The sequence below is a fragment of the Myotis daubentonii genome, chromosome 1 (genome assembly GCF_963259705.1).
Source record: "Myotis daubentonii chromosome 1, mMyoDau2.1, whole genome shotgun sequence".
Lineage (NCBI taxonomy): Eukaryota > Metazoa > Chordata > Mammalia > Chiroptera > Vespertilionidae > Myotis > Myotis daubentonii.
Genome location: NC_081840.1, coordinates 108,190,362 through 108,203,704, shown reverse-complemented (window position 1 = coordinate 108,203,704; position 13,343 = coordinate 108,190,362). Strand labels below are relative to the sequence as shown.

General features: G+C 41.4%; 1 protein-coding gene across 6 annotated transcripts in view; it reads right to left on the bottom strand.

Moving 5' to 3' along the window:
- Positions 1 to 2,421: 2,421 nt before the first annotated feature.
- Positions 2,422 to 13,343, bottom strand: part of SNUPN (snurportin 1) — a 49,126-nt gene continuing 38,204 nt past the window's right edge. For 5 of the 6 annotated variants that reach the window (XM_059656278.1, XM_059656270.1, XM_059656264.1 and 2 more), the window contains 3 exons: positions 7,155 to 7,232; positions 5,236 to 5,316; positions 2,422 to 2,945 (listed from right to left, as the gene is read on the bottom strand). In XM_059656278.1, the coding sequence (XP_059512261.1) occupies positions 2,619 to 2,945; positions 5,236 to 5,316; positions 7,155 to 7,232 (486 nt within the window). In that variant the 3' untranslated portion in view covers positions 2,422 to 2,618. The remainder of the gene's footprint in view (positions 2,946 to 5,235; positions 5,317 to 7,154; positions 7,233 to 13,343) is intronic. The other variant, XM_059656287.1, reaches the window with a different exon arrangement.

Below are 13,343 nucleotides of genomic sequence, written 5' to 3'. Positions count from 1 at the left end.
AAATACAAGTGGATTTGACACCCAACTCTTCCATGCAGGCATTAGAACCCAGCATGGCTTTTCTGAGCTAACATTAAAATAACCAAGACTATTTATTTTGCTTGGTCTTTTCTAGGGACATAGGTTCCATTCCAGTGGCGCCTGAGGTGAAGTAGGTGATATCAACCAGCAGTCCCTTGCTAACTCATGCCAAACTGGTCCTCCAGTCAAGGCAAGCAGGTCAAGGCCACACTGGATTCTTTGGTTGCAAGCTCAGAAATTACCTCTGCTACTTTAAACAAGATGGAATTTACTGGATGTTCACAGTTTCATAGCAAGAAAAAGACAAGGGCAAAATAAATGAATTCTTACTGATCACTCCCTTTGTTCCTCTGCTCAAGACACAAATTCTTGGTGAGAAGCATATAATTAGCCCAAATTAGTCATGAGCCTACTGCTTCTTGGCTAAGGAAGGGAGTTCCCTCAAATTACAGTCCCACTATATCATATTGCCTGGGGAAGAGATAATGCCACAAAAAAGAAGCTGGGAGCTCTTCAGGATGGCCAGAAAACTAATATCCAATCACAGTAACCTATAACAAAACCATCTTTGTAACAGGTAGCATTTCACAAAGAAATAAGAGCAGGACATACATTCTATTCAGTAATCGATAATACTGGCTCCTCAGTTAAAAACAAAAGGGCACTTTTCTGAGATACATCCTTCCAGGTACCATTTAACAATATCAAATTGTGAGTGGTGATAAAGTTTGGCTGATATGTTGACTCTTGCATTTATGCTCAGAGTGTGTCCTTTAGGGAAATAGTTCTTCTAGATCTGATTATTTCTGGGCATAGTCCAGCCAAGTCTCACTGATGCTAGCACGTGCTGCTCCTGAAATGGCACAGCTGGCTGCCGAGAGTACAGAATACAGCATTTAGGTGATCAGAGATGAAACAACTAGGCAGCCACCAACATGCTTCTTGACAAGAGAAACACGAGGTTCCTACTGCAGAACTGACCCTACTGGAATTTAGGAAAGAGCTTATTGCTGTAGGCATGCTGAAATCTGCAGCCAGCAGGAACATCATTGTGTGTGTGGGAGGAAGCTTCTTCTCTGGTTTGATAAGAGTTGGCTTGAATGGCTAAGAGCCCAGCAGGAAGGCCAGGTCCACTAGTGTACTGAATTTGGCCATCAGATTCCACTTAAGCACAAGTCCTGCCAGGATCTGTTCCCAAAATTAATCAATACAAAGGAACAACTGCATCTGACCTGGTCATTCATTTGACCTGGACCCCTCTGAAATTTTGTCCACAGGATGCTAGTGTTGCCAGAGTAAAATAGTGAATTCTTCTGTCCAATAAGGTAAGTTCCAAAAAGGAGAAAACAGTGTGGGGAGCAGATTACAGCCATGCAAAATGAGACACATTTCCTGAACACAGAACAGACACCATCTTCCTTCCATTCCCACAGCTGCCAAAGAGCTCTAGCTCACAAATCTGAATGGATCTTGCCTGCTCAAAGCTCTTTATTGGCTCCTTTACATTCATGACATAAAATCCAAAATCTCTGCATAACACAATCAGGCCCATCTCTCTCTCTTCCTCCTCTACAGCCTTCTAATCCTACCTTATGCTTCAGCCGTGCTGAACAGACTTCAGGTCCCACAGCAAGTCCTGCCCTGCAGGGGTGCAACTGTGCACCCTCCTGCCTCTGTGAGGAACGCCTAACCTCCTTGTCGGCAGAGCACATTTCTGTCCCTCCTCTGAGCCTCAGCCCAGCTCTGACTGCCTCGGTGAAACATCCCCCTACTCTTCCAGCCCCCGAGGATCTAAGGGCCTTTCTGTTTCCATAACCTAAGCTCTGGCATTCTGATTTATGTATAAAGGTGGAGCTGAGGCTCTGAAGGGCAGGGAGTACATCCCTTCCATAACCTACATCACAGAGGCCTAGCAAAAGGCTTATCTTCTGGAAGGTGCTCAAATGTTTGTTAAAGTAGTGAATGAACACCACTTGCATTTTATCTCTGGTAATGTCTAAACAGAAGAAAATCACATTTGTCTTCTCAGAAGAGGGAAGATATTCAAATACTAAGAACTGCAGTTCCTGGTAAGACCTTTTAGAAAATGACGTCAGCAACAGTAGCAACTAGAAACTCAGCGAAATGCTTAAGTACTAAAACCAGAATGAAATGGGCCAAGACTTGAACAGTCATGGTTTAGGTAGACTGGGGCACAGGGGAGAGGGGACGGAGGAGGGGGGGGCAGTTGGGAGAGTTTCAAGACTGTCTAAGCTTGTCTAAGGTTTAATAATCACAAGTTCTTGGCTTTTCAACCATAAAAGCAATCTTGCTGAATGATACATTCACATGGGTACCTGAGGAAAGCTAGATCTGTACACCTATTAATAAAAAAGGCCCTTAAAAAAAAAGAATCATAAGTTCTTTTTTAAGAATCACATATATTTACATTGTGGATCTGGGATACACTTTTTACACAAGTTAAGCTGATTCCAGCTGGAGTGGCTTTGGAAAGTCCACTCTAAAATGAAGTCACCTATTGTCGTCACTGTCCTCCTCCCCAACCTTTGTTCTGAAACCAAGCACCTTCCTGTGACACCCAAAGGAGGCTGCTGTCTTTAGTTTTCCATGCGACTCCCAAGTTGGTCCAAGCTGTGGGGATCACTCTTCAGCTCAGGGGTGGATAGATGCTCCAGCTCATAGTGCCCATTGTCAAAGGCCTTATGTGTGGGTTTCTCTTTCATGCCCTCCTTCTGGTTCCTCTTGTGCTCAATAATCTGCTGGAGTTGGTGCCCAGCATACTCTGGCTTGGTGGTCAGTGGGCCCCCAGCTGGCACAGCCACACCAAGAATATCTGACACCATGTACGGGCGTAGCCAGCCCACCAGAGGAGTGCTTCCAGGGCTATAGTGGGTCTGCTTGTGGTAGAAGAGAAGTCCATCCACCTATAAGAAAAGAGACCAGGGATCAAAATGACTTCTGAGGCCACATGTTTTTAGGAGAGCCTAGACACACGGGGCAGCTCTAGTGGTTTAAATCCTTTTTCTGAGTCACTGCCAGAGGAAAGAGTTCTCATTTCTCACACATGCAATTTCTCTAAATGAAGAAATGGCCTAGAAAACTAAATTTTAGAAAATAAAAAAACATAAGTAGCACATTCCTGTTTATAGTGTGCTTCCCTACCCACTACTTCACCCTTTTACCCACCATGAGGATATTTTTGAGATGGGGCTGGCTCAAAGTTCTGGGGGGCTTCTGTAATAACACAGTTAGTATGAAGTAGAAATTCAACTTGAACCCAAGTCCTCTCCCCAAAACCCATGCACTCCCACCACCCAGAGATCTCATAGTGGGTTATGTGTTCTGCACATGGAACAAAGCAGGGGAACTGGATAGGCCCATATGAGATGCTGGACTGCTGAGCACAGAGGAAACCTGTGTGGTCAGTGGTTGAGCAGTGACCTATAAACCAGGAGGTCATGGTTCAATTCCTGGTCAGGGCACATGCCCGGTGTGGGCTTGATCCCCAGTTGGGGATGTGCAGGAGGCAGCCGATCAATGATTCTCTCTCACCCATTGATGTTTCTATCTCAGACTCCTTTTCCTTCCTCTGAAATCAATAAAAATACATTATTAAGAACAAAAAGAAGCCATGCTCCCCAAGCCATTGTTGGCTGCCTAACTCTTTCCCCTAAATTGTTGAAAGCTATGTTCTAGGAACTCGGTTTTTCTTAATGGTAAGATTTCCTACAGTCCCAAATTTTCTTTTCTGGGAGTCAGCAACTCATCTCTAAAAAGCATTTACTGGATCAACCAAAGGACTTGTATGCATGCATATAAGCCTAGCCAATGAACACAGACACCAGGGAGGTGAGAGCAGGAGTTGGGGGGACGACATTGGGGAATAAGGACATATATGTAATACCTTAAACAATAAAGAAAAAGAAAAGCATTTACTGTAACTTTATTTATAGTATAAGGGCTATAAGTAAAAATAAAGATGGCAGCCACCCTGATTAGTGTGGCACAGTAGTTGGAGCATCAGCCCTAACACTGAAGGGTCTTGGTTTTGATTCACGTACCTGGGTTGAGTTCACTCCTCAGGTGAGTGTGGTAGGCAACCAGTCCATGTGTTAGTGTCACATCAATGTTTCTCTCTCTCTCTCTCTCTCTCTTTCTCTCCCCCCCACTCCCCTTCCCCTCCCTCCCTCCCTTCTTTCTCTTAAAAGCAATGGAAAAAATATCCTCAGGTGAGGATTAACAAAAATAGATAAATAAAAATTAAGATGGTGTTCTTACTGCCTTCTTAATTGACTCCCAGAAATGAAGGCAACCGCCGGAAGCTGTGACCCTTCTGCAAAATATATCCAGTTCAAGCAAAGACTTGTAGGTGACTAGGCAGAATTTTAAAGGGTATGTTGGGCAAAGGAAAGTTTGCTTATTGAGACTGGAGAGGATAACTGCAGGTTCTAAGGATGACAGAAGACTGCTCAAGACTGAAGAGCTGCTGACAATGGGAGATTTTCAACACTAAGACTGGGAAAGTCCTGGACACAAACTGGGATGAGTTCGTCACCTGCCCCATGCCACTGCTCAGCAATCACTGACATACTCAGGGATCATTTGCTCTTTCTAGGAAAGACGAATTAGAAGTTTACATTCCTGTGGTCCATCAGTCAAAGAAGTCCCTTTACTTTACAGCCAGCCACGGCAGTCACACAAAGGGCCTGGCTCTCAAGCTTACAGCAGGAAGGGGCAAACAAAGAACAATCTAGGAATGAAAGCCTCACCCTGATCTGGGCCTCAATTTCTCTATCTGTAAATTGAGAGAGTTAGATGAGGTATCCTTTCAGGGCCTTCTAGCTCTGGCATTCTGATTTATGTAGAAGGGTGGAGCTGAGGCTCTGAAGGGCAGTGAGTACATCCCTTCTTAGATATCAGCTTTCAAGCCCTTTTCTTTTTCTTAAAGAGATTTTAGAGAGAAGAAAGTGGGGAGGGGCTAGAAAGAATCATCGATAGGTTGTCTCCCACATGCACTCTGACAAGGAATCAAATCCGAAATTTTTTGGTGTCCAAGATGACATTCCAACCAACCTTCTGAGCCACACCAGTCAGGGCTCAGCCCTTTTCTGATGCTTTAACATAGCAAAGTCAAAAGATATCTTAAGACTGTGTAACCAAGTTTTCCAGTGTCCTGAAACCACATCAGAACAATAAAGACAATGACTTTGTTACCTCAAAAGGGAAATCCATCGACAGCACCTTACACAGGCTCTCAGGGGTACAAGGAAAATTCTTTAGCCCTACAAATTTAAACTAAAATATAAATTAGAACAAAGAATTAGTACATATTACAAATAATACTATTCTAGCAACTGAAAAGCTATATCAAAGAAGTTTTTTGTCTCTTCCTTCCCAGCTACCTCCCCTCCACCTACATGCTGAATTACTAGGTCAGTGGTTCTCAACCTTGCTTTATACAGGAGAATCACTTGGGGAACTCTTAAAAATTACTGATGCCCAGGCCCCACCCTGAGATTCTGACTGAAATGGTCTGGAAGAAGCCCAGACAGTGATTTTAACATATAGTCAGGATTGAGAACCAGGGATTATGTTATTCTTCCAGCCCTCTGACAACTGCCCCTAATGAAGGAGTAGTTGAACTTCTTTCACACCAGCAAGGATTTTATTTATTTATTTATTATTTTTACCAGTATTTCTTTTAGCAGTAAGGATTTTTAGACTAAAGCAGTATAACTAGTGCTTTGACTCCCAGCTCTGCCAATCATTTTATCTCTATATGATTTCATTTTCTCATCTGTAAAATGGGATAAAAGTATCAACTTCATAAGGTTGTTGTGTGGATTCAATGAGATAATACATGTAAGAGCACTAGAACTGCTCCCATGCTCCCCCTTTTCTTAATACACGTTTTTCCAGGATGTTATTGATAACATCACTGGAAGTACTGACCCCATTTATTGTCCTGTAACTGTTATCTAATTGCCTTTAAAAATGTTGCAACAAAAAAACAACAAAAACAAAAAAGAAAGAAAGAAAAGAAGAGCTGGCTGGCATGGCTCAGTGGTTGAGCATTGACCTATGAACCAGGAGGTCACGGTTCGATTCCCAGTTAGGGCATATGCCCGGGTTGTGGGCTCAATCCCCAGTGTGGGGCGTGCAGGAGACAGCCGATCAATGATTCTCTCTCATCACTGATGTTTCTATCTCTCTCCTCCCTCTCCCTTCCTCTCTTAAATCAATAAAAATATATTGAGAAAAAGAATGTAGGCAGTCCGGCCACTGTAGCTCAGTGGTTGAGCATCAGCCTATGAACCAGGAAATGGTGATTCAATTCCTGGTCAAGCAAGGCACATACCCAGGTTTCGGGCTTGATACCCAGTGAGGGGCATGCAGAAGACGGCCAATCAATGATTCTCTCTCATCATTGATCTTTCTCTCTCTCTCTCCCTCTCCTCTCCCCTCCCCTCTCTGAAATAAAAAAAAAATACCAGTATTCGTAAAAAATGTTGTAAATAATCCAGGCAAATACCAATCTACAGGGCTTATTAAATGTCCTCAAAATAGCTGTCATATATTTTATCATTGAGCAGATAACAAACACACTTGAACTACCATCTGTACTGTGGGACCTTGGGGAAGGCAGTCCCCTCTCTGAGTCTATATTCTCATCTGTAAAATGAGGGAACTGACTAGATGAAGTTACTCTCAGCTCAGATATAAGAGCAGAGGTTATCAAAATGTGGTTCATGGGCCAGTGATATTAGCATCACTGGGGAACTTTAGCATTTCACACCAACCACTATTTATTGAGAGCCTACCATAAGTACTATGCTAGGAGGACGTACATATTTTTCTCATTTAGTTCTTAGAACCACCCTGTAAAACAGATATTATTAATCCTATTATACAGATGAAGAAACTAAGGCCAAGTGATGTTTTTAGCTTAGCCTAATAATTATTAAAGCCAAAACTGGAATTCAGATCCGGATGACTGTTAAGCCTATAATCTTCCTGTTATGCTGTACTATCTCAAAATTAAAGAATTTCATTTATAATGGTTGTATGTAGATAATAGATCATTCCAAACCAATCCACATAAAGAACTCTGCAACCCTAATCCCAGGCCTTACAGGATTGAGCTTGGTGTTCTCTCCCAGTCCTTCTTCTTCTGGTAACTTTGAATGCATCCAGTAGAATCGGAAATCAGTCTGCCACAAAAAAAAAGACAAAGATAAAACACAGCTCATCTCAAACTCTAATAGGAGCAAAAAGCCACATTCTAAATAGCCACCTGATTTATGAAGACCTAAGCCCTTCTATCGTTACCCTCATTTCCTTAAAACACTGCCATCAGATCAGGAAGATATTTATAAAATCTTTGAAGATTTTTTCTTTCACTTTTTTTCTTTAGATTTGCCAACGTGTCAAAAATAACCTTTATTACTTTTGTAACAGCCTCTATGTTCTCACACTTTCTTGCCAGAAGCCTTTGTAGCAGGTGCTTTCAGACCCTTGTGCTTTTCAAGGTGCTGCCTTCTGGCCTACAGCTTTCTAGGCAGACACTCTCTGGACTGGAACCATCTTGCCTGTAGCGATCACTTTTATTTTTTAAAGAATAGTTTATTGATTTTTAGAGAGAGAGAGGAAGGGAAAGAAACATTGATGTAAGAGCACAACATCAATTGATTGCCTCCTGCATGCCCTCCTCCACCAGGGATGGAGCCCAAAACCCGGGCATGTGCCCTGACTGGGAATAGAACTGGCAACCTTTCTGGGCATGTGATGACACCCAACCAACTGAGCCACACTGGCCAGGGCCAGTGGCCACCATTTTTGCTGGAACCTTTGCAGAAGCAGTTGTAGCTCCACCTTTAACAGCAGGTGCTTTTTAGGAAGCTTTCAGGAGAGGTGTCCCCACCCCCCCCCCCTTTTTTTGGCTAATCCTCAGTAGAGGATAGTTTCTCCATTGATTTTTAGAGAGGGTAAGGAAGGTGGGGGAGGGAGAAGGAGAGAAACATCTATGTGAAAAAGACACATCCATTGGTTGCCTCCCACATGTGCCCCAACTGGAGCCAGGGATTGAACCTGCAACCCAGGTATATGCCTTTGACCAGGAATCAACCCGTGACCCTTTGGTTCATGGGCTGCCACTCTAACCATGATCCACACTGGCCAGGACAGAACTGCCTTTTAAAGGTTTCTAACTTCAAACTTGATTATTCAGTTCCTCATTTTCTTTACCTTCATGACTCTGCAATGATTAAACCTGTCATCTTGGCTTGCTTTTCTCTGGCTTAAATCTTCTTGGCCCATCTTGTGGCTGCCAGGCTTGTTAAGCAAACTTCTGGCGGGCACTATGTGAGAACTTGAGGATGAAGACAGTAAGCTGCATGCATTTGAAAGTCATGACCTGTCTCCTTACTTGAATGAAAGTTCCATTAACCAAAGCCCTGTTCTGATGGATAATATCTATAATCTCGAGCACCTTCGTGGCAAGAGGCCCAAAGGAAAGGTAGGCCACCCAGGCAACCTCCATGAAGCACCTGAACACCATGTTGATTGGGTTGTGTGAGAAGTAAGAAGGCAAGAAGGTGTTTTTTTTTTTAAATCCAGTAGTATTATTAATGGCAGTAGACCAAATATTTATTATGGAAGACCTACTATTGTCCAGCTCCAAGCTAAGAACTGTACAAACATAATCTTATTAATCCAAAACCACGCTGTGAGAGTTGTATTATCATTATCTCTATTCTACAGGTGAAAGGGCGGAGGCTCCAAGACATTACGTCACTTGCCTAGTTGCACACAAAAAATACTAAGAGACAGGACTCTACAACTCCAAATCACATTAGGTTGACCTTTGTTTTATTTTAATTCTGAGGACTAGAAACTACTACTACATAGCTGTAATTTCTCATAAACTACTTGATTCTCTGAATCAGTGATATAAACCTTACTGTACTTACTTATGTCATTTTCTTTCCTTACATTATTTAGCTTTCAGAAACCAAAAAGCAACAACATAGTCTTTTCTTTATATTATAAAAACATAGGTGGTTTTGCCTAGCCGGTGGGGCTCAGTAGTTGAGCATCGACCCATGAACCAAGAGTACAAGTTCGATTTCCCATCAGGGCACATGCCCGGGTTGCAGGTTGGGTCCCCAGTAGTGGGTATGCAGTTGGCAGATGATCAATGATTCTCTCTCATCATGGACATATGTCCTTGATGGGTATCGAACCTGGGACCTTCAGTCCGCAGGCCAACGCTCTATCCACTGAGCCAAACCGGCTAGGGCTCATCATTGATATTTCTATCTCTCTCTCCCTCTCTTTTCTTCTCTGAAATCAATGCAAATAGTTGGAGGGTAAAAGATAAGTTTAAAACAAAAAATAGGTGGTTTTAGTTACCAAATTCATATATTGTAAATGCATGTTAGAAAATATCCTTCAACAGAATTACAGGAAAATATGTTTGGACTGAATTTAAGACTACTGAGTTTTAGGTTTGGCTCTGCACCTGGGCAAGGTACATAACAGTGGCTCTCAAATTCCATATCAAAAGGATTAGAAATAAGAGTACTTACCTTTTAGAGATGTAAGGAATTCAATGACATAATGCTCAAGATTGCTTAGTAATGCATGTCCTGGAGAATATTGTTAGAATGAGGAGCATGTTAGAGTTTCAAAGTACCACCACCGAGCAGATGAAACCTAGCTTTGAGGAATGACATGAAGGAAATAGCCTACCCAGCTCGTGTGACTCAGTGGCTGAGCATCAACCCATGCACCAGGAGGCCCCAGTTCAATTCCTGGTCAGGGCACATGCCCAGGTTCTGGCTCCATCCCCAGCAGGGGGTGTGCAAGAGACAGCCAATCAATGTTGATGATGTTTCTCTTTCTCTCCCTCTCCTGTTCTCTCTCTAAAAAACAAAAAAGAAATAGCCTATGGTGATAACCCATGAATCTCACACTTGGCCTACATGAGGAGCACCTACAGGCTGATTAAAATATAATCCACCCCAATAGTTTCTCATTCAGTAGGTCTGAGAACTTTCATTTATTTATTTTTTTCAATTACAGTTGAAATCCCCTATTATTTTATATTGGTTCTGGCGTATAGCATAAGGTTTAGACATTTATACAATTTATAATGTCTTAGTACCCACCTAACACCACACATAATTACAAAATTATTGACAAATTCCCTATAAAATTATTGGCTGTACTTTATATCCCCATGACTATTTTGTAACTGCCAATTTGTATTCTTAATCCTTTCACATTCTTAAACCAGCCCCCCAAACCTCCTCCCATCTAGCAACCATCAGTTTGTTCTTTATATCTATTTCTGTACTCCTTGATCATTTATTTTGATCTTTAGATTCCACATGTAAATGAAACCATAGATCATTTGCCTTTCCCAGTCTGACTTATTTTATTTCTAGGTCCATCCATGTTGTAACAAATGGTAAGATTTCATTCTTTTTCATGGCTAATATGCCCTTGTACATGATTCACCTTATTTATCCAATCATCTACTGATGGGCAGTTGGGTTGCTTAATATCTTGCTGTTGGAAATAGGGGTGCATATATCTTTTAGAGTTAAGTGTTTTGGATTTCTACCAATAAATAAAGACAGAATTGCTGGTTAACAAAGTAGTTCTAGTTTTAATTTTCTGAGGAACCTCCATACTGTTTTCCGAAGTGGCTGCATCAATTTGCAATACAACCAACAGTGCACAAGGATTCCCTTTTCTCCACATCCTCCCCAACTCTTGGTGTTTGCTGACTTTTTGAGGATAGTCATTCTGACAAGTATGAGATATCTCATTGTGGTTTTAATTTGCATTTCTCTGATGATTAGTGACGTAGAGAATCTTTTCATCTTTCTATTGGTCATCTGTATGACCTCTTTGAATAAATGTCCATTTAGGTCCTTTGCCCATTTTTTAATTGGGTAGTTTGATTTTTGGTGTTAAGTTATGAGTTCTTTATAAATTTTGGATATTAACTCCTTATCAGATATATTATTGGCAAATATAGTCTCCCATTCAGTAGGCTGTCTTTTTCTTTTGTTGATTGTTTCCTTTACTGTGTAAAAACTTTTTAGTTTGCCCAGATGGTGTTGCTCAGTGGTTGAGCAAGACATTATGGTTCAATTCCCGGTCAGGGCACATGCCCGAGTTGCAGGCTCGGTCCCCAGTTGGGGGTGTACAGGACGCAGCGGATCAATGATGTTCCTCTCTCATTGATGTTTCTATCGCTCTCCTTTCCCCAACCTCTAAAAATCAATTAAAAATAAAACATTTAAAAAAAAAAACTTTTATGATTCTGAGTCTTACATTTAAGTCTTTAAACCATATACAAGAATAAAATCAAAATGGATTAAGAAGGTGGTCTAGTTTCACTTTTTGCACATATCTGTCCAGTTTTCCCAACACCATTTACTGAATACACTATCTCAGTGGTTGGCAAACTGTGGCTCGAGAGCCACATGCGGCTCTTTGGTCCCTTGAGTGTGGCTCTTCCTAAGCCTTAGGAGTACCCTAATTAAGTTAATAACAATGTACCTACCTATATAGTTTAAGTTTAAAAAATTTGGCTCTCGCCAAAACCGGTTTAGCTCAGTGGATAGAGTGTCGGCCTGCGGACTGAAAGGTCCCAGGTTCGATTCCGGTCAAGGGCATGTACCTGGGTTGCGAGCATATCCCCAGTAGGAGATGTGCAGGAGGCAGCTGATCGATGTTTCTCTCTCATCGATGTTTCTGACTCTCTATCTCTCTCCCTTCCTCTCTGTAAAAAATCAATAAAATATATTAAAAAAAAAATTTGGCTCTCAAAAGAAATTTCAATCGTTGTACTGTTGATATTTGGCTCTGTTGACTAATGAGTTTGCCGACCACTGCACTATCTTTACCCTAATTGATATTGCCTCCTTTATCATAGATTAATTGACCATAGAGTTTAGGTTTACTTCTGGGCTTTCTATTCTGTTCCATTGAACTATGAATCTGCTTTTATGCCAGTACCATGTTATTTTGATTACTATAACCTTGTAATATAGTTTAATATCAGGTAGCATGATATGTCCAACTTTGTTATTTCCTTCTCAAGATGGCTTTGGCTTTTAGTACCTTTTTGGGTTCCATATAAATTTAGAATTATTTCTTCTATTTCTGTAAAAAATGTCATTGTTATTTTGATAAGGACTGCAAAGAACCTCGAGTGCTTTGCACAGTATAGACACTTTAGTGATGTTAATTCTTCCTGTCCATGAGCACAATATATGCTTCATTTGTACCTTCTTCCATTTCTTTCTTCTATCGATTTTTGGTGGAATTGTTAGGGTTCTATGTGTATAGTATCATGTCATCTATTAAAAATGACAGTTTTACTTCATTTTTTAAAAAATCTTTATTGTTCAGATTATTACAGTTGTTCCTCTTTTTCCCCCCCATAGCTCCCCTCCACCGGTTCCCACCCCACCCCAGGCCCTCACTCCCCCATTGTCCTTGCCCACAGGTGTAAGATCTTTGTCAAATCTCTTCCGGAACCCCCCATACCCTCATCCCCCCGAGAATTGTCAGTCCGCTCCCTTTCCATGCCCCTGATTCTATTACATTCACCAGTTTATTGTGTTCATCAGATTTTTTATTCATTTGATTTTTAGATTCACTTGTTGATAGATATGTACTTGTTGTCACTTTGTTGTTCATAAATTTTTATCTTTTTTAAAAAATATATATATATTTTATTGATTTTTTACAGAGAGGAAGGGAGAGAGATACAGAGTTAGAAACATCGATGAGAGAGAAACATCGATCAGCTGCCTCCTGCACACCTCCCACTGGGGATGTGCCCGCAACCCAGGTACATGCCCTTGACCGGAATCGAACCTGGGACCTTTCAGTCCGCAGGCCGACACTCTTGAGCCAAACCGGTTTCGGCCATAATTTTTAATCTTTACCTTTTTCTTCTTCTTCCTCTTTTTAAAGAATACTCTTCACATTTCATGTAATACTGGTTTGGTGGTGATGAACTCCTTTAGCTTTTTCTTGTCTGTGAAGCTCTTTATCTGGCCTTCAATTCTGAATGATAGCTTTGCTGGATAAAGTAATCTTGGTTGTAGGTTCTTGGCATTCATCACTTTGAATATTTCTTGCCACTCCCTTCTGGCCTGCATAGTTTCTGTTGAGAAATCAGCTGACAGTCGTATGGGTACTCCCTTGTAGGTAACTGTTTTTCTCTTGCTGCTTTTAAGATTCTCTCTTTGTCTTTTGCTCTTGGCATTTTAATTATGATGTGTCTTGGTGTGGTC